This window comes from Pyricularia grisea (genome assembly GCF_004355905.1).
Source record: "Pyricularia grisea strain NI907 chromosome Unknown Pyricularia_grisea_NI907_Scaffold_4, whole genome shotgun sequence".
Lineage (NCBI taxonomy): Eukaryota > Fungi > Ascomycota > Sordariomycetes > Magnaporthales > Pyriculariaceae > Pyricularia > Pyricularia grisea.
Genome location: NW_022156718.1, coordinates 2,933,523 through 2,951,588, shown reverse-complemented (window position 1 = coordinate 2,951,588; position 18,066 = coordinate 2,933,523). Strand labels below are relative to the sequence as shown.

Genomic DNA, 18,066 nt, shown 5'->3' with positions numbered 1-18,066 from the left:
TTGGAGGGGTAGCATTGAGAACGCGGGCATCCTGGAAAGTTAAGGTGACCACCCTTGTCCGCCCTGCCGGGTGCTGTACCGGGGTCACTTGAGACAGCGGATCCATCCAATTGGCGATCGCACTGGGCATCAGTCATGAGGTGCCTAGTCTATGAGATTCCAAGTTTGTTTAGTCGAAAAATTTATTCTTCATTTGTACTAGCATTCTCGTTTGATATTATACCTTACTTGGCTTGAGATGCTTTCAAGACAACGCTTAATTAAGTTGTTCCCCAAGTTGGGAACCGCTCAAAACAAAGGCATGGTTAACCCCTTGCTCTTGATCATCGCCTCGACCATAACATAACGGCTACCGATAGGTATCTTACTTTCTAGATATCTACCTAGGTACCTTAGTCACCTCCAATCTGATTGTCTTTTTCAGGTTGTCTTTGCCAGAACTTGAGAGATGAGCAAGGCCTGAATATTCAAAAGTTCGGCATTGTGACGCCATGTAAACTTGTCCAAAGTCATGTAATTAACTTACATTCCGAGTGTCATCCGATACTCTTGGCAAGTATATAAGATAAGTATCTAGGTAGTTCTAGTCAAATATAATCCTAAAGTTCTGAGCGAAGCAAAAAAGTCAATGCCATGCCCAGGACCATTATTATCGTTGCCCCCCAAAAAAAGAAACACGCCATTTGTTGACGTGAAATCAGGGCGGGCCGTGTGTGGTATCACTATGATATTGCCCTTGGAGCCATGTAATCGGTTGAATGATAACAAAGGATAAACGAATGACGCTGAATTGCAACAACTGAGCTCACGGAATGGTAAAGCCACCCAAAATAAAGAAGTCATTGACGACTCTCTCTCTCTCTCTCTCCCTCTCTCGCATAGAGTCCTTGATTCCATTCCACCTCCTTCCCGCCCTCTCCAAGCCATGCCAGCTTTGGTCCTCGGCGCTGTACTTCCCTCGAAACAGCCCTCGTTTCTAATGCTGCAACTTCGGGAAGTAAAATGCGATATCCAGGATGTGCCAGCGACCTCTTCAGCAACTGAATGCGAGGCCTGCCTTTCTTTTTAAGTTGCTTGAATCTAGGGGTCGATCACGAAAAACTCATTGAGAAGTTTCTTCAAACTCTCCATATCCTTCTTCGCGTCTGCAAGTGCTTTTTCGATCTTCTCATAGCACACATCCTCGCTCGGCTCCTCGGTGCCGTCTAGTTTGAGCTTGTGTCCGTACTGCTGAATCACTTGGCAGCTGTCCTTGACCTTTGTAAAGCCCAGGGTAGCGGATGAACCCTTGAGGAAGTGGCCAAGGCTCGAAAGTTCTTTCAGGTCACGATCTTTCCTATGTTGATGGAAATATGGTTAGCAAATATACTAGGTAGCTTTAAAGGCTTGCAGCCACAAGGTGAATGTTTCGCACAGGGGGCGTCCTTGAGATGCTCCGAGTACAAATTTGACGCAGCTTACAGTGCCGTGTCCATTTTTTCAAAAGTCTCCTCTGCCTGTTCAAAGAATCCCATGACTAAAGGTTTGCTGAAATCCCTTTCGGCCTCATCTTCGTCCATCTCCAGGATCTGTTCGAAGGTCGTGCTGTCGACATGGGCTCCAAAGTCGGGCATCTTGTCGGCGTTTTCTTCGGGATCGGACTGCTCAAGGCAATAGTTGTCAGAAATCTAGCCCTTGTCTCCATGACCATCCTTGGGGAGCGTAAAGTCCAATGACCAAGGCTTTACTCTTAGAATGGCTAGTGAAGCGGAATGGTTGATATGCATGTTTGGCAATGCGTTTAAAATGGTATCATCGGATGAGAGTCCGGAGTAGGGAGAGAAGTACTCGTTTATCCAGAGACACGGAAATTCCCCACGATGATTTTTGTTATCTTTCCCCCCTCGCAAATTCAGGTACAAAGAGTGATAACGCTTGTTTACACAACAAAAAGAGTAACCGAGGAGGCGGGGAAGGGGAGGGGGACAAGGCAGATAGGCTCCAAGACTCTGGAGCAAGGCACAAATGTTAGGCTCGCTTGCTTCTCAAACTAATTTCGACCTGACCTTTTCAGAGTCTTTTACAGAGTACATCGTGTACGTTCTGCTAGCAAGCCTCCCGGTACTGATGTATACAAACTTGCACTGCACTGGCGTGACAGTTCACTGGAAATGGTCCAGTACAGCAAAGAAAAGTATATAGAAATGACTTGCAGCTCAAAAATGATGTTGATCGAGGTGCCTCAGATAAAAATAACGAGGAAAAAAACCAGAACGCTGCTGCGTAGTAAGGAAGTATGTGTGGGTGTGTTTTTTGGGGGTCGGAAGGAAAGACTGCGATTTCGCTAAGGCAAAGATGGAGTCAAGGGAATGCGCGTGACCAGGTTGAATATAATAATGTAATGTAATGTAATGCCAGAAGAGATCAGTAGGAGAGGCAAGTGGAGCGATAATAGAATGCTGTAGGGTCGGAATCGACAAGGTATGAGGTAGGTAAGGTAGACAAGGGGGTAGAGGACAGGAGGTGAGCGGCTCAAAAAAATAAAATAAAATAAAAAGATGAAAAAAAAAGCACACTTCACACCGACCCACGGCTTTGTTCTTCTTCTCTCCTCCTCTGACCTTAAACTACCGCAGAGATGTAAAATCTTGGCAGACGCAAACAACTAAAGGGAAAGTTCCATGCTCATGCCGATCTGGGACAGATTCGTGCGGATCTTCACACGGAGGATGGGATGGTCACCATTGTTCAGGTACTTCAACCGCTGCTTTTAGACCTCACATCACAACCCTCCAGCCAGCCAGTAAGCTCTTTGGCTACCAGTAGCCGAGCGCGGCGGCAATCAAATCACAAGACACAAACAAAAACAAGAAAAGCAGAGATGAAGTAAAGTAACAGCTCAACTTCCACACTTACTACTTATTTGGAGGCGAGTATCCGGTCAGGCGTTTGGCCAAAGGGACTGGCTTGACAGTTGGGTCTGATTATGTGCGTGCGTAGTGAGGGGGATGGAGGAATTGCGAGAGTGGCCGCTAGGTATGTATGGACGATACAAGCTACTTCCGAGCCGGGAACGGGAGAGCAGTTGCCGATATGGGAAGGAAGCAATGAGCCGGGGTGAAGCCCTGTTGGCGACTGGTTGATCTTAACAAGGCAAGGCAGGTAGTAGGTGTCGGACAAGTAACCGATCGACGGGGCCTACAACTGAAAGCTAGGTACTTCGCAAAAAGTAGGTACCAATAGTGGGTAGGTTGTCAGGGAGCCTGGCGAACACAACTGGTCGATCGGCAGGCAGATGTAGCTAAGAGAGATATGGGTATGCTGGGGGTTGCGGGAAGGGAGGTAGTAGCCGTACTGTATTTCGTAGAAAAGGGCTTTCGAGGGGGGGAAAAATCAAGGGATCACGGCGGGCAGTGAAGTCAGGGTGCGGAATTCACGGGGTGTGCGTCGAAAGAAAGACAAGGTAGGTATACGGTAGTCCAAGGACAGGCCAGGTCGGGAAGGTAAGGTGGGTAAGCCTACCTTGGTCGTGGGCGGCTCGCAGGACCAGCGAACGAACGCAGGCGCAACGGGACGGACGTGGTGCCGGAAAACGGTCAAACTGTGCCAGGTCAACCCGTGTGCGCGGGTAAGCGGGACGACGTTGGTGGGATTTTGATCCAGAAATTCCACACGAGAAAAACGCGATATCGGATACTGCTGATGGATGCACAGACAGATAGAGCGCACAGAAAGAATAAAAATAAAATAAAAATTAAAGATGGAAACGCGGGAGGGAAATTTGACCCTGTTCCTTGTTCTTGGCGGTATGCTCACGTTGAGTTAGTGTGCTTCGGGTCTACTGTATGCGAGCACATACGTACTACGTCGTAGACTCTGGGGTCTAGGTTTTTCTTTTAACGGTGGCTGACAAAGGATTATCATTCTAAAAAAACTTGAGACTTCCAAATGCCTGTCAGTTAAAACCTGGAAGATCGAGAAAAATAAAGTTTTGCAAAGAAAGAGAGAATCTTGAATCCAAATAAGAATGAATTCTCGATTAAACCGCTTTTTTCCCATGCTTTTCTTTTTGATTCATTGCCAAAATTGGGTCTCTTAAAGATTGCCCCGTTTCTTGTTTTACTCGCTAATTCTTTCAAATTTCTTCATTAACCTTTTGCAGACCCCATCGGTACATCATCTCAATACCCTAGGAGGTCTACGGAGTACCTACCTCATCCTTCTTATAGCCCCGCCTTCCATGCAAAAGAGGCGTGACCCTCTAGGGCCCACCAATTCAGGCGAGTTTGCTTCTGAATCGAGCCACAACTGGCCGCCCATGCAAAACTTGACCTCATACAGCAATTGCCTGTTGCAGATCGACGAGTGCGACCTCCACAGTTCTGGTTGAGCGACATTCAACATTCTGCCTCAGAAGCATTTCATATAGGATTCATATCGCGTCTTTGCGCAGATTATCTCGTATTTTTGACTTAAAGTCTCCCTGCTCAAATTGCAGAGAGAAATTGTTCGGATTATATCTTAGTCGAACCCGCATATTGCTTGTGGAGCTGCGCTGATATCATCATGACAGCATCTCTCTTCAAATCCCGCGCTTCTGCCACCTCCTTGTCCCGGCGCGATTCAAAACCCGATGGTGACTGCACCTCACCAAAATAACTTGAGCCTCGATATCCAGCAAGCTACCAGTGATCGATCGGCAGGCATCAAACACAGCGCCCCAAAGCCTCGACATTGCCCCCATTATGTACATTGCCTACATTATACAACATGGGGTCAAGCTCATTTTGATTACGTATCTACGGATTATGCGCTGTTGATGTTCTTCTCCACAGAACAAAAAAACCCGACCATGGAAGGTTCCGAGAGTGCTGCAAAAAGAATGCAGGGTCCATACCAATCTCCCGGGCAGAGCCACGGGCAGCCGAAGGACAGCCACAGGAGGCACGGTATAACCCACCACTGTATTTAAGGGTTTTTGTTTCCCCTCGCCCAAGCCCTCCTGTTGATTGATGTTTTGTCATTGTGCTACCTGCCGCTCTGCCGCCTTACCTTTTTTTCTTGTTCTTTTTTCTCAAGAATGCGAACAAATTTACCGTTGTACGAATCAAACCCCAAGGCGGCACGCGATAGGCTTATTACTATGGCGGTTAACCCACCACTTTAGGTTCCCAAGGATACATGGCCCCTCTCTTGTCACGCAACTCAGAAAATCCATCACCAAGCCAAACCCGCTTCACGACGTCGACTACCAGCCACTGGACCCAGCTGTTTAGTTTTAGACTCTTCCAGACACGCCGATCGCGAAAAGCTCGTCCCAGTCCCTACAGTGCTTGCTACGTCCAAACCGTTGGACTTCCAACTTTACCCCGCTGATTACCTTCCTTTAAGCAAGGTGGGCGCGTAGTATTTGTGTGCGCCAACCTTGCAAGAAAACTACGAAATTGTTCTCCGAAGTCATACCACCCGAGGGATTCCATCATTGCTGGCAACTTCCGACAATACCCATTCACTCGGATTGGTAAACCCGGTTGCATGACACAAATCAAACAATTAATCGATCCACCTGCCTGGTTTTGTTTCTTTTATCGAGTTTTCAACACGATGCGCACAACAGAACTACACGACCAAGAAATTTCAGCTCTGCGTATACCGCGATGTCAAGCCATCTGACTGGAAGCCTCAGCCTCATGATGCTGGTCACTCTCCTGCAAATACATTCGGGTCAGAATAGTCTGACTGGGATATTTGATCTACGGTAGACTGGTTCTCATAACGCCGAATTCTTCCCCTTCCCCCTTGGATCCAAAACGGGCTTCGCAAAAATAACAAATGACTAGCCCTACCTCCGTTTTGGTTTCTTTGGGGGCTGGACTGACACCTACTCTTTCATATCTCGTCCGACTTGGCGGGTAGATTCATTGATTCACCGTTTCGATGGAGATGGATCCACCCGCTAACTAACTGCTTAATCAGGGTTTGACCGTAACAAGTTAGGTAGATAGACAGCGTGGCTCCCTGGGGTTAAGATCACCTCGCACCCTGGCTCCATCCCATGCTACCTCAGCATTCGCTAATACGTCATAGGACCCCGCCTAACCTGCAGCTCAAAAAGGGTTCACAATACAGTTTGATCCACCACTCGGGCTGACGGGGCTGTCGTTTCAATATTAGTCGACATCTCCGAGAAAACAGCAAAAAAAAAAGAAGAAAAAAAGCTTATGAGTGGGATATTCCACTGAGCTTCCTGTACGGCCACGTGCACCTCAAATCACCGGTTCATGTTCCATTGGCGGGGACACACCCATGTAGATATTGGATTGCGCTGCAAGCGGTTTTCTTGCCCTAACCTTGCTCCTTTGGATAGTCTGTCGTGGACACCGGACATACCCGAGACAAAATGATTGAAAATGCACCCTCTTGGCTGCTGCTTGCTTGGTTACAGATCAATTCTCCCTATCGGCCGAGTAAGGCAGGTAGGTATAGTTGCGGGCAGGTGAAGTACAACAGTATCAAATTCATCATGTGCCATATCATTCAACTCGGTCAGTTTCCCAACTCTTGTATACCAACGTGGGCATAGGCCCATCATTACCCACCCTAACCCGGGAAAGCTACCGTGTATATCTTGCTAGGCTCGGCAAAACGGCACGCCAAGCATGAGAAACCCATGGCGGCGATGAAGGTCCGCTTCTGCCTGACTGGTCGAATTTTTTTGGCGGTCAGAAGCCAGGATACTACTGTATGAGTCTGGGTTTGTGGACTGCCGTTACAACTGGAGAACAGAAATCGATTTTAATTAGTGGTAATAACTTGCTACTATAATACCTATTTTCCCTCCTTTTCACACTTCCCCGCCAGCCTTTCAGTCCGCCCGGTGCCATACCCACTTGGCAGAAGCCCAACATGTGCAGCAGCCTCATGCCAAGCCGTCAATCCTCACGACGAGCCTGCTGCTAAAGTCGTGAAAACAAGGTGTGGCAATGGCACCTTGGTAATCGCAAAGGGCCCATTCAAGCGCATGCGAGCACTAGGGGGCCTTGGATGCGGGAATCGCGTCTGGGAGAATGGAGTTAGTTGATTGACATCTGAAAAACTGCTTGCCTGTGGACGATGACTGAGAGATGTCATGCATCATGCCATTCGTTAACTGAACAGCCTGGATCTTTCTCTGTCTACCTCTCTTTCTTTTCCCCTTTCTTGTCTTATACTTTCTTTCGTCTATGATTCGTCAACCCAATGCCTCTCCCTATTCCTCCTCTCTCCATGATATACACAATTCTTGATGGGTTACGAAACCTCGGACTTTCAGCCCTCTCTCTACCTGCACCCTACCCGAAGCCCATGCCACGCGAGGTAAATACGGGGGCACTGGGAAGCGAACCTACATAGTGCCCTCATCATTTTTGATGGGGTTAGACGCAGCCTTCTATCCAGCGGTATCAGCAAACATCGCCCATCTCTACCAATCCGGGCTTGGGTTAGTTAACAGAAAACGGAGTGAAAGCGACAAACCCCCCCCACAGAATGGGTTCATTTCCAATCTTTGCACGCGCACAACCCCCCAACGGGGGTTGTGTCTCGAACTTGCGATATGCGCTGTGCTTGCATACGATTTGCATAGTTACACCTGGAAAACAGGTTTTTCTTTTTTCTTTTCTTTTTTTCTTCTCTTTTCTCTAGAACCGACCTGAGGTCTAGTCGGCCTCCTGAGTTGCGGCATGCCAAGGCCTGTTCCGCAGCTCTCAAAGGACTCCCCCCCACGGAGGTCAAGGATCCAGAATCTCAGCACGGCCATTTTATACATCCACACGCGAACGGCTAAAATGCCCAACTCAAATCTATCAAGAAGAAAAAGAATCAAACCCCCCCCCCCCCCCCCCCCCCCCCCCCCCTTAATGGCGAGCAATATGGTGTCTCCCACCCCCCATCGCCCTCGATCGACATCTATGATGAGGAAAGATTTGCAATGAACCCCGCCCTTCCATTAATCTAACAAAAATCACTTATCTACCCGGCAAGACTCAGTCTACGGCGTCAGAAGTTATTTCTCTGCATGCTGCGAAGACATTAGGCGATCGTGATCAGAGCATGGCGGGGGAAGATAAAAAAAAAAGCTTGGTTATTCCTTTGCGCTTTTGCTTTACGGTGAGATGTGCCGCGCGCGGTGGTGAGGGACATAACGGTCTAGCCACATGTATGCACATTCTGTTTTTCTGACAACGCCTTGGATACGTCATTTCTTGAAAATGACGAGCTAGATGTTTTTCGCCGCGCCAATGAGGGGAAGGGGGGAACAAACTTCGTAAAGGTGCAGTAAAGATCTGCAAATCTAGCGAAAATGCGACTTGTGGGAGACCCAGATCGAGCTTGCAAGTTGACATCGATTCAACTTGGCTAGCTTTCCGCCATAAGCAAAAAAGAGATGAAAAGGTTGGTTATCAGATGCCAAGTTTTGCTTCCTGCAGTAGCTGGGGGAAAAAAAATAACAGATATACAAGACAAAAATTCGATATACTACAGCAAGACTTTGGAGGCGACGCTTAGTAGCCATGCCGCATCTTGCCAGCCGCCTTCATCGGCTTTGGGAGGCGGAACTCGGGCCTCGGGGACAGTGGTGATGCCCTCAAAACGAGCCAGACCATTGGTGCGTCGCCTCTCCATCACCGCAAGGTTGTAAGGCGATGCGTCTCCGCCGGACTCTCCGGCAACGTAGCTCTCCTCGTCGTCCTCTTCGTCAGTCTCCTCGTCGTTTTCATCCACCGAGAACAGTCGCCAACCTAGGACGTTGCCAAACCAGGCTCCGGCGCCGTCCTGCTTCTCCCTCTTGACAAGTCTGCGAACGTGAGCCTCATCCTCAATGCTCGTATCTTGCTCTATGGCCTCAAGAGTCTCGTCCAGGTTCACGAAGTCGGGCCCTGGGATGTCATCATCGACCTGAGGGTGGTGGCCGTTGAAGTAGCCGTCCATTGACCGGCGCTCTCTCGGCGTCATCAATTGTGTGCGGCTGCTCACACGGCTGTGTGAGCGACTAGGCAGCCGGCTGCCCGGTGGCGATGAGGTAGCTGTCATGTAGATTGACTCGTCCTCCAGGATTTGCACGCTGCCGCGCCGGCTGTGGTGGCGGCTACTGGAGTGCTGATACTCCCTCGCCATCTTGTGCTCAAAGGCAATCTCCTCGGCATCGAGTGCGGCGGAGTGCGTGCCAACAAGGTTGGTGGAGCTGGCCCTCGTCTCCAGCCACGCCTGACCCTTGTACTCGCGGTACTCGCCGCTCAACATGGCGCCGGCCCTGAGGAGCCAATCGCTGTTGTTGGGTTCGTTGGCCGAGAGCGGGCCTCCGCCGTTGGCGTCCTCCATACGGTGGCGCCTGCCGGCGGCGGTCGGCGTGGCGGTGCCCGAGGTGGACGTCCTGTGCAGATGGGTGGTAGACTTGCTCTTGGGTAGGGACGCGGTCCCGGTCGCACGTCTAGATTGCGAGCGAGAGCGTGCGGGCGAGTGTGAGAGCAGCCGCGGGGTGGTCGGAGCGGACTTGCCCTGTAGGTACGAGGTGCTCGGCACGAGCGGGGCGGTTTGGATCGCGGGAAGCTCCTCCGGGTCCGACAGCGGGAGTTTCGTTGTCAGTGGGGCCAGGGAGAGGTGGTTCAGGTTGGTCGAGGATCGATTCTTGCGCCGCGCGTGACTCGAATGCTGATTGTAGGCGACTGTGACATCCATGATGGGCTATTGGTCCGGCGCGACGCGTTCGTAGTTTGATGTTGGGAGGCCAAGTTTGGGCCGGGGCTGATATTGTTTGCAACGGGTGCTAAAAAAAAAAACGTTGCGGCGTCACGGGATTGAAGAGTTTTTTTTTCTTCTCCTTTTCGGCCTTCGGGTTTTTCCTTATAGAACAACGTCAGACTATGCGTGGGGGAATGCTTTGAATTGAGTTACGCGGGACTACTAGAGTCAATTCGATTTAGGGCGATTGAGTTCGACTGAACAACAAGAGCGAAAAAGAAAATACGAAAAGTCCCATCTACTGGACCTGTTTATAATTAATTGACGACAACCTCTGGAAAGGACGAGATGCAGATAGAGTAGTAGTTGAGGGGGTGGCTTGGGCAAAGGTGCAAGGAACTCCCGGTCGAGAGCCTTTTCATTAAGTTTTCGCATGGAGGTTTCGTGCCCCGGAGACATGCCACTTGGGCTCACCCGATAATATCATGGATGAAGCCGATGGGAAAATTGTTGGGGCCCTGGGGAAGGAAATGGAGGGCTCTGATTGGTTTGTTTTGGGCTGCCGGGGACTGGGCTCGGGCGATGCGTCTCCACTTGACCGCCACTGCAACTTGGCGCCGGGCCCGAGAACTTCCGCGAGGAAGGGCATCCTTTTTTTTTTTTTTTTTTTTTTGGGTTCGCAACTTTGACATGAGTAGGTAGGGGATTTATGGCAAGGTAGCATGTTTGACGGTAAGTAGCAACAACAACCAAGAAAAGCTACGATGCTACACCAACAACCACACGGCCAATGCAGTGTAGCCCGATATGCTGCATATAACGTGTCTCGGCCAGGTTTTGCATTGTTCTACTTACACTGGCTCGGACTCGGCGCCAGATTTCTGCATGCCATCCCATACCTATGTGGCAGGTCAAAAGTAACTTGCTTTCTGCACAGCTTGTGTGGGCTATTTTTTTTTTTTTTTTTATGTGTCATTGTTACGGAATGGCGCCCGTTTGACGGTTTGAACAGGCCACAATCTGACGATGTCGCATGGTCTATTTTAATCTAGGTGCAGATATTGGAGGCAGGTTCTACCGGTGAACTAGCAACTTAGGTGTACCTTACCCGTCTAAACATATAAGTTTAATGATAAGGTAGGGGCATCATCCAATCTGAAGACTACCTCGTGGGCCAGACAGAATCCTTCGTTTGCATGGAGGAGCGTATTTTAGTATCACCCCAAAGTGGATTGGTGAGGCTACGCGATAACTAAATTCGACCCAGTGATTTTTGGTTGCTAAAACTAGCGCGTCCAACCACGCAACCACCACGGTAGTTGCATTGGGAACCTGCCTGCCTATCCACGGCGGAAAGTTACGGGTAGATACGTACATACTTTCAACGTCAACATTTGCGTGGTTCAAACGGAGGCTAACAAAGGATCGCGGGTACCATATAATGGGGTTCATGCAATTTAGAACTAGTTCCAGACTAGAGTTCTAGAACTAGAGCTAGTCCTACACAGCTGGCATTCCATTGACTGCCCAAATGTTCAATTCGACCTTGTCACCGTTCGGCACCGACAAACTCGTGTGCAGAGTGGCATCGTCACGGCCGCCAACGGCGTTGGTATTCTTCCAAAAGATTGCGTTCCCTGGCTTCGCCTTGATGGTGAGAGCCTTCTCATCACAATCGACAAGGTCGCACCAGCGAGGATCCTCGGCCGACCAGTCGATGTGAATCTTGGGGAACTGCGTCCCGCAGCCGCCTCCACACGTCGCTTTGAGAACGACCGAGATTGTCGTTTCCCATTCGGGCCTATCCTTTTCGACGCTGATGCCGTTGCTATGGCATCCAAACCCTGGGTTCAACCCGTTTTTGCGTCTGCTGTGGTGGAGGTGATGGGACAGCCTGTGATGGTCTCGTTTGCGGTCATGCGCCCTCGCCTCGCTTACATCTCCATGCTTCGGTCTCGCACCGGCAACCATGCACGCATTTGTCGCCTCGCCGCGCCGAGCGGCCTTTCGCGGCATCTCACGATGTGACCGCCCATAATGTGGCTGTTCTCTCTGGGCGGGAGCGTATCTTATTACCTTTGTGTGGAGTCTTTCTTTAGGCAGGAAGCCCTGCAAGCTCGTGGCCCGTGTGATTACACGCTCCACGACGGGGTCCGTGGTGGAAATGGAAAACTTTAGGCTTCTCGGCGAGCTGGGGGCGGTAGACTCCCCTCTATGCGATATATTATGTCGACCTCCTTGCCTTGAACCGGTCATTTTGTGTCAGCATCGAGACTGTCTCTTGGAACCATTGGGATCACACATGACATTGGAGATAATGAATTTTCAATGGGTAACTTGGAATCACGAAAAGACACTCACGCTAAATTCTCAATGTAAGTTGCTTCGCCTTGGGAAAGGAAGTCCTCCAGGATAATGATTAGTGGTTGGTAAGACACAATAATATGCCTGGGTGTAGGCGTGTCGATATGCTGGATTGGATCAGCGGCCTTTTGGATTGGGCTGACAGCCTCCTGGTCTGGGTTGGCAAGCAGCCTGGCCAGATTTTCAGTGACTGGTACGATAGACGCATGATCTGCCAGCCACTGTGCGGTCTCTGGTCCGACTTGGCCTGAAGCAATATAGTAGGTCAAGGCTCCCAGGACAGCCAGAACTCCAGACAGAAAACTCTTGAGAAGGTACCTGCTTCCTGTCTCTTGATTGCTTGAAGGCCTTGCTGATGGTCTATGACGTTTCTGATATACCGTAGCCATGATGGTATGTGCTGTGAGATGGGAACTTGGATGGATGAGGAAGGACTACGAATGTCACCATAACCACGGCAGTCGAAAGAGAGGTTAAGAGGCCTTCTATATTGTGGTAAGTTATATGTATGAGGTATATTGAAACCTGAAGAGCATATGTAACAAGAGCATACCCTTGTAGTTGTCAAAATCTAGGCATCCGGTGACATATCGGACGGTCCCGCAAATTTCACTCAACTGGGCTTTGGCCTAAAGTCTCTATTCGGCCATCGGCTTCCAGCCGGGGCGGACCAAAAGAACAGAGTTCGCGGTCTGTATGAAATGGAAGTTTTACACCAGACTGCCGAATCCCTGCCCAACAGAACTCAGGCCAAACTTTCGTCCAACCCAATTGTTGCGATGAGGAGGAATGTACGAAGTAAAGAGTAATCATATGGACGAAAAAATCTACTTCTTACTTAGCTTTTCTTATGCATCAAACCTTTTTTTTTTCTTCTGCTAGAATCCGACGGCTCTACCCGCGCTGAGAGAAGGAAGTGTGCCTAGGATCCATAGTCCCATGCGGCTGTCTCAAAAGTTTTACTGTCCGGGGAATTTGTCATATTTTGTACCATGCTGCGAAGTACGATAGGCAGACTGCGTACAGTACACGGAAGTGTGCGGCGCAACGACATGCAAAGGCCCGGCTCGCTCACAAACTCTACCTTGGCTGACTTTTTTTTTTTCTACAAGCACCAGGAATTTTGTTGATCACATACCATAGATAGCTTTAATTGACTAAAGTCAGTAAAAAATGACCGACCAGTTGCGTCTGGAGGACGGGAGATGGGCGGTGCATCGGATGATTTGGATGTAATGTCTTCTTTCTTTTGCAAGTTCAATTTATAGAACATGGTTGGATGAAAGGGATTGAACAAAGTGTCTGCAGCCTGGTGGTAAATGTAAAATGTGCAAATCTGATGTTATCTCAATATTAGACGCCAAGCTGCTGTTGGAGGGTAAGCGGGCCTCTAGGCAGCTGCATATCCATAGAGGCTCCAGGGACGGACGAACGAAATTGGAATGATTGAGCGATATTGGGATGATTCAGTATTTTTGATAAAGCGATTTCCCTTGATTTGCCCCCCTTTTGTTTGCTTGTCGTACCCAGCATGTACCCAATTCATACCGTGACAAGTGAATGGATGACCAACGAACGGTCTTCCATTCCTATTGCCGGTACGAGGCGTCTTGGCGTCGCTCTAGGCAGCCACCCTTGCGGCCCACAGCGCCCAGCCAAGCGATCTCTCCCCCGCGTCAGCGGAAGGTAGGTGATTCTTTCTAAAATAAGACAGGCTGTTTGCCCAACTGCGGCCAAAGAAAAAAAATAAAACACCTTTAGGTTGTTAAATGCGAAAACGCATCCAGACACGCGGCTCGTCTTCAACTTCAAGCCATGTCCTCCGCAACCCTGCTTCCACCATGACGATAACGACGTCAGTGTCCTCGAGAGCAGCGACACCAGCAGCTACCACTGCAGCACAGGCTCCACCACCACCTCCTAAAAGTGGCAATTGTAACAGTAGCAGCACTGATGATGATGATGATCATGATGATGATAATGATTATGACGACGACCGCGACGTGATCACTCCTCCGCCGCGGGCTGCGCTGTCAGGTTCGGCGAAACCCAGCGCAAGTAAGACGCCAAGCCCGCAACCCACCGGCAGCCCCGACTCCTCAGGTCGAACCCCGCCGTCGCCACCTCCAACCCGCGCGAGCAGAATCACATCCTACGACAGCGAGCAGCAGCAGCAGCAAATCCTCAGGGAAAAGGACCAGCGCATAGCGGCGCTGGAGCGGGAGCTGGACAGCTTGTCGCACAACGAGAGCGAGCGGGCGGCGTTTTGGCAGGTTCAGCACAGCAACCTGCACCAGCAGTTCTTGCGGACCGACACGGAGCTCCGGCAGCTGCGGGCTGAGCACGACCTGTGCGCCGCCGAGCGTGAAGAGCTTCGGCAGGACTGGGACGCCGCCCGCCGGGACCTGGCCGCGCGCGAGTGCGAGATCGTCGACCTCCGCGGCCAGGTCAGGGGCCTCAAGGAGTGGCTGGCCAACAGCACCCGGTCCGCGTACGGCGGTGGCGGCGACGTGCCGACCGACAACGTCTTTGCGGATGGATTCTCGCGTCTGTATAATGGATTACAGAATTGGGTTATTAGCAACTTCCGGAGGACAAAACTTGGTGGGTACGCTTTTATACTTGCGGGAGAAGGGGTGCTTTGAAGTTTTGAGATGCCGAAGTTTTTTTTTCGGGATCGTGCGGTCGCAGCTGACTGGGGAATCTGTGTCTGCTCGTCACATTTCAGACCTCTCGCGTGCCGATGCGGATATACTTGAGGAGCTGAGCTCTTTGGCTCCGACATACGAGGACCTTGCCAAAGATGCAAAGTTGCCGCTGTTGCAGTCACTCGTCTCGAAGATACTGGTAGAGATGGTTTTCGACAGTTATTTCGTGGGCCTGAGCAATGACCATGCCAAGCAGTTTTCCCGGATGGAAGCATTGATGGGATCATTTGGTTGGTTTTACCTCTGCCTCTGTTATAGCAAACAATGACTACGGCAGCCCCCATCTAACTGTGTGCTCAAAACATTCGCAGTTGAAGATCCGGAGTTGGTCAACCAATGGCGAGCTTCAACACTTACAATTCTGTCGAGAAACGCATCCGAAAAGATGCAAGAAGGAACAGCCATCCAGACTAATGCTATAATAGCGCGGATAAATCGTCTACTCTCAGGTATAACAGCAGACCAGTTCACAGCAGCAACAGGGGCAGCAACAGCCCAAAACACCACCCTGCGCGGCCCATCCCCAGCACCTCTTGACCCTGCAGCCCGGGAAACCTTGCTCCGCCAACTAATCACTACCGCCATCGATCTTGCGCGTCAGTTATCGGTCCAAAGGGCCCTCTTTCGCGTCTTTTTGCCCACCGCAACCGCCGCCAATGCGGATCAGCAGACCATATTCAACCCAGCACGGATGGAGGACGTGGGCGGTCTGTTGGACGAAGACGCACTGGCGGCGGGGCCTGCGGTACGGTGTGCCATATTTCCGGGGGTCGTCAAACGTGGCGACGAGAACGGCGGGAATCTGCAGCAGTACGAAAATGTCATCTGCAAGGCCAGGGTATTGTGCTACCACCCAGAGGACTAGAATGTGAAACTATGCGAAGAGAACAACCGTGAGAAAGATTTTCACAGACATGGGGACTGCGGTACACAGCAGCCCCGACAGGAAACATCTACAATGTCTTGTTATAATTGGTACGAGCGTTTTACGATTTGTGAGCTATGTGAGCTCTGGGTCATGTTTCTTGGTGGCTTGCGTGTCTTGGTTAGACTTTTGGGGGATCATGTGCAAGCTTTCTTTTTGGTGAGCATTTAAATAGCAGATCGTGTTTTCTTTGTCCTTGGCATGATATTGAAGGAGGCCGTTTCACCACATCAATACCCTCGCCCCTCATTGGACTTGTACCATGCATGCACTGGCAAGCACGTCTTACTGCAGCACGTTTTCGCCAGAGGGGTTTTTTTTCTCTTGGCATATGCAAGCCATTCTTAGCGCACAGCTGTTCGACAAGGATCGATTAGCTAGCTAACTTAGCTACAAGGGGGTGGTTGCGTCATGATACCATAATCATGTTCTACCCGCCTCAGAACGATGTTGTATCCCCGACGGCGCGAGAACTCCTCTATAGAGGTCAGGCTATCAGAAATCAACTCGGTCTCTTCATAGTGCCGCTCGGTCATCAAACGGCAGCCCGGCTCATACGGAATAGGGCTACGGCAATAATTAAAACGCTACCCAAGAAAACAATAAGGGGGACAAAATCGGGAAGGGGTTGCTCTGTTGTCCGATCCTGTTTGGTCGGAAATCGGGTGTCCCCAGAAAAAGGTCATGTCACCTGAGCTTGGGGAATATCGATCGGCTCCGTCCATTGCTTCATTGTTTAGCCTGAACATGCGTTATCACTTCCTCTCGTTTTGGTAAAAGAGCGGCGCAGAGCCGCATGCTCTCGCTACCGTTCAGTTTCAAACCTATTCCCCACCCTTTGTGTATCCTCCGAGTTCTATCTATTCTTGCTCATCTGGCCGAGGTGTACCGGACAGATCGGCATTTTTTTCTTCTTCTTTTTTTTTTTCTGTTCTTCCTGATGCGTCTCTCGGATTTACTGTATACTGCACACGACTAGGCTGTTTTCGGGTCACTATGTGCCTACCTTTACATATACCGTCAGCACATACCGAATATGCCCGCCGTCAACCCTCCAAAAGTTGCAATATCTAAAAGCAGGAATATGGCTTTTTTTTTTTTAGCAAAACGTGTGTCTTTTTTTTTTTTTGCACCGCAAACCCCCGTTTCCTCGACTTTCTGACTAGAACTAGTTTTTATCACAGACCTTCGGCAAGCGAAAGAAAGTGGCTTTCCGAAATTCTGGGCGTGGAGTCGGTACTTTTGTACATGGAAGCATGTCTATGTAAACGATTGGTGGGCGCTTTTTGTTCTGCTTTTCCCGAAATCTGCAAATGCAATGCCAAGTGGTTATCGTTGCGACTGGCGCAGTTGCGACGAATGGGTTAAGGGGTGTGTGGTGTGCGTTGCAACCCCATATATGCCAAACTGCATATGCATGCCTAGGTAGCTAAGGTAGGTCGTAGGGTACGTACGTAAACTTATTCCCCCCCACGAGTTGCATACCCTACCCTGCCAGGCTATAGATAGTGAGCCCATCTCGATGCAACAAGGTATGGAAAAAGATTACCAGTAATAAAATTAAGAAAAGAAGAAAAAAAAAACGCGGGGTGAAAGGACAAAAAAACAACAAGCCCGCATGCCTGATGCATGCAGAGATATATATCATGTACAACACAACATAGCGATTACTGAACCCTCCAAGCTCATCCAACCAAACTCGCACACCCTCAAGTCCCATTCACCAGTAGTAAAGCGCAGATAGAACAGGGTAGAGTTAGAAATAGAAAGGGTAGGGATTATGATAGTCGGGAGATCGGGATAGGGTGGTGGTAAAGGAGGAGAATTGTAGAGTATGCACCAAAGTTTGCCTAAGAAGAAAACAAAGTTGTGGCGGAAAAAAATATTGGATCTTTGAGTAGTAATGCGTTGATGCCCAAAAGGGTTTTTTTTCGTTAACATGGGTCTTTCTGCGTCTTGTAGTCTGACTGTGAGCTTAAGCGAAAGTTTTGGGTATAGTCCGAGTATAGTGCAAAATGTTATTATCAGGGGGGCATTAGGTATAGTTCCCCGCCGAAAGAAAATATGCCGAAAAAGGCAGGAATACTGAGGCCAACGTTGTGGATAGACTACGTGTTATGGTCAGATAGACGGAACGTAAGAGGGTAACATAGCCCATATGGAGGTGCGTTCCCAAGGTACAAAAAAAGATAAGAATATACATGGCTGCGAAAGAAAGGAAAAAGAAGAAGAAAAAACTACTGGACGTGAGCTTTTTAGTAGCCTAAAACAAAAGAATGAGGAATATTTCCAACCTGGCTGGCCTCATAGATTGCAAAGTGGGTGTGTAGTGTACAGTATGTGGGCATGCAAGCAACCGCCATACTTGTT

The 18,066-nt window shown here is 49.7% G+C and overlaps 6 protein-coding genes across 6 annotated transcripts; 3 read left to right on the top strand and 3 right to left on the bottom strand.

Moving 5' to 3' along the window:
- Positions 1–548: 548 nt before the first annotated feature.
- On the bottom strand, positions 549–3,468 carry PgNI_07586 (uncharacterized protein). Its single transcript, XM_031127596.1, has 3 exons — positions 2,046–3,468; positions 1,462–1,640; positions 549–1,336 (listed from the first exon to the last, which is right to left on the bottom strand). The coding sequence occupies exons 1-3, from the start codon at positions 2,070–2,072 to the stop codon at positions 1,081–1,083; spliced, it is 462 nt and encodes a 153-aa protein (XP_030980959.1). The 5' UTR covers positions 2,073–3,468; the 3' UTR covers positions 549–1,080.
- An 899-nt stretch (positions 3,469–4,367) lies between these two features.
- PgNI_07585 (uncharacterized protein) lies at positions 4,368–5,017 on the top strand. The gene is made up of 2 exons (XM_031127595.1): positions 4,368–4,486; positions 4,553–5,017. Exon 2 carries the CDS (start codon positions 4,613–4,615, stop codon positions 4,949–4,951), a length of 339 nt encoding a protein of 112 aa, XP_030980960.1. The 5' UTR covers positions 4,368–4,486; positions 4,553–4,612; the 3' UTR covers positions 4,952–5,017.
- Positions 5,018–8,496: 3,479 nt separating this feature from the next.
- On the bottom strand, positions 8,497–9,696 carry PgNI_07584 (uncharacterized protein; the record flags this gene model as incomplete). Its single annotated transcript, XM_031127594.1, has 1 exon — positions 8,497–9,696. One exon carries the CDS (start codon positions 9,694–9,696, stop codon positions 8,497–8,499), a length of 1,200 nt encoding a protein of 399 aa, XP_030980961.1.
- Positions 9,697–10,184: 488 nt separating this feature from the next.
- Positions 10,185–10,388, top strand: PgNI_07583 (uncharacterized protein; the record flags this gene model as incomplete). The annotated part of the gene is made up of 1 exon (XM_031127593.1): positions 10,185–10,388. One exon carries the CDS (start codon positions 10,185–10,187, stop codon positions 10,386–10,388), a length of 204 nt encoding a protein of 67 aa, XP_030980962.1.
- An 811-nt stretch (positions 10,389–11,199) lies between these two features.
- PgNI_07582 (uncharacterized protein) lies at positions 11,200–12,452 on the bottom strand (the record flags this gene model as incomplete). The annotated part of the gene is made up of 2 exons (XM_031127592.1): positions 11,200–11,941; positions 12,061–12,452. The coding sequence occupies 2 exons, from the start codon at positions 12,450–12,452 to the stop codon at positions 11,200–11,202; spliced, it is 1,134 nt and encodes a 377-aa protein (XP_030980963.1).
- A 1,334-nt stretch (positions 12,453–13,786) lies between these two features.
- PgNI_07581 (uncharacterized protein) lies at positions 13,787–16,105 on the top strand. Its single transcript, XM_031127591.1, has 3 exons — positions 13,787–14,667; positions 14,792–15,001; positions 15,083–16,105. The coding sequence occupies exons 1-3, from the start codon at positions 13,833–13,835 to the stop codon at positions 15,634–15,636; spliced, it is 1,599 nt and encodes a 532-aa protein (XP_030980964.1). The 5' UTR covers positions 13,787–13,832; the 3' UTR covers positions 15,637–16,105.
- The last annotated feature ends 1,961 nt before the right edge of the window (positions 16,106–18,066 follow it).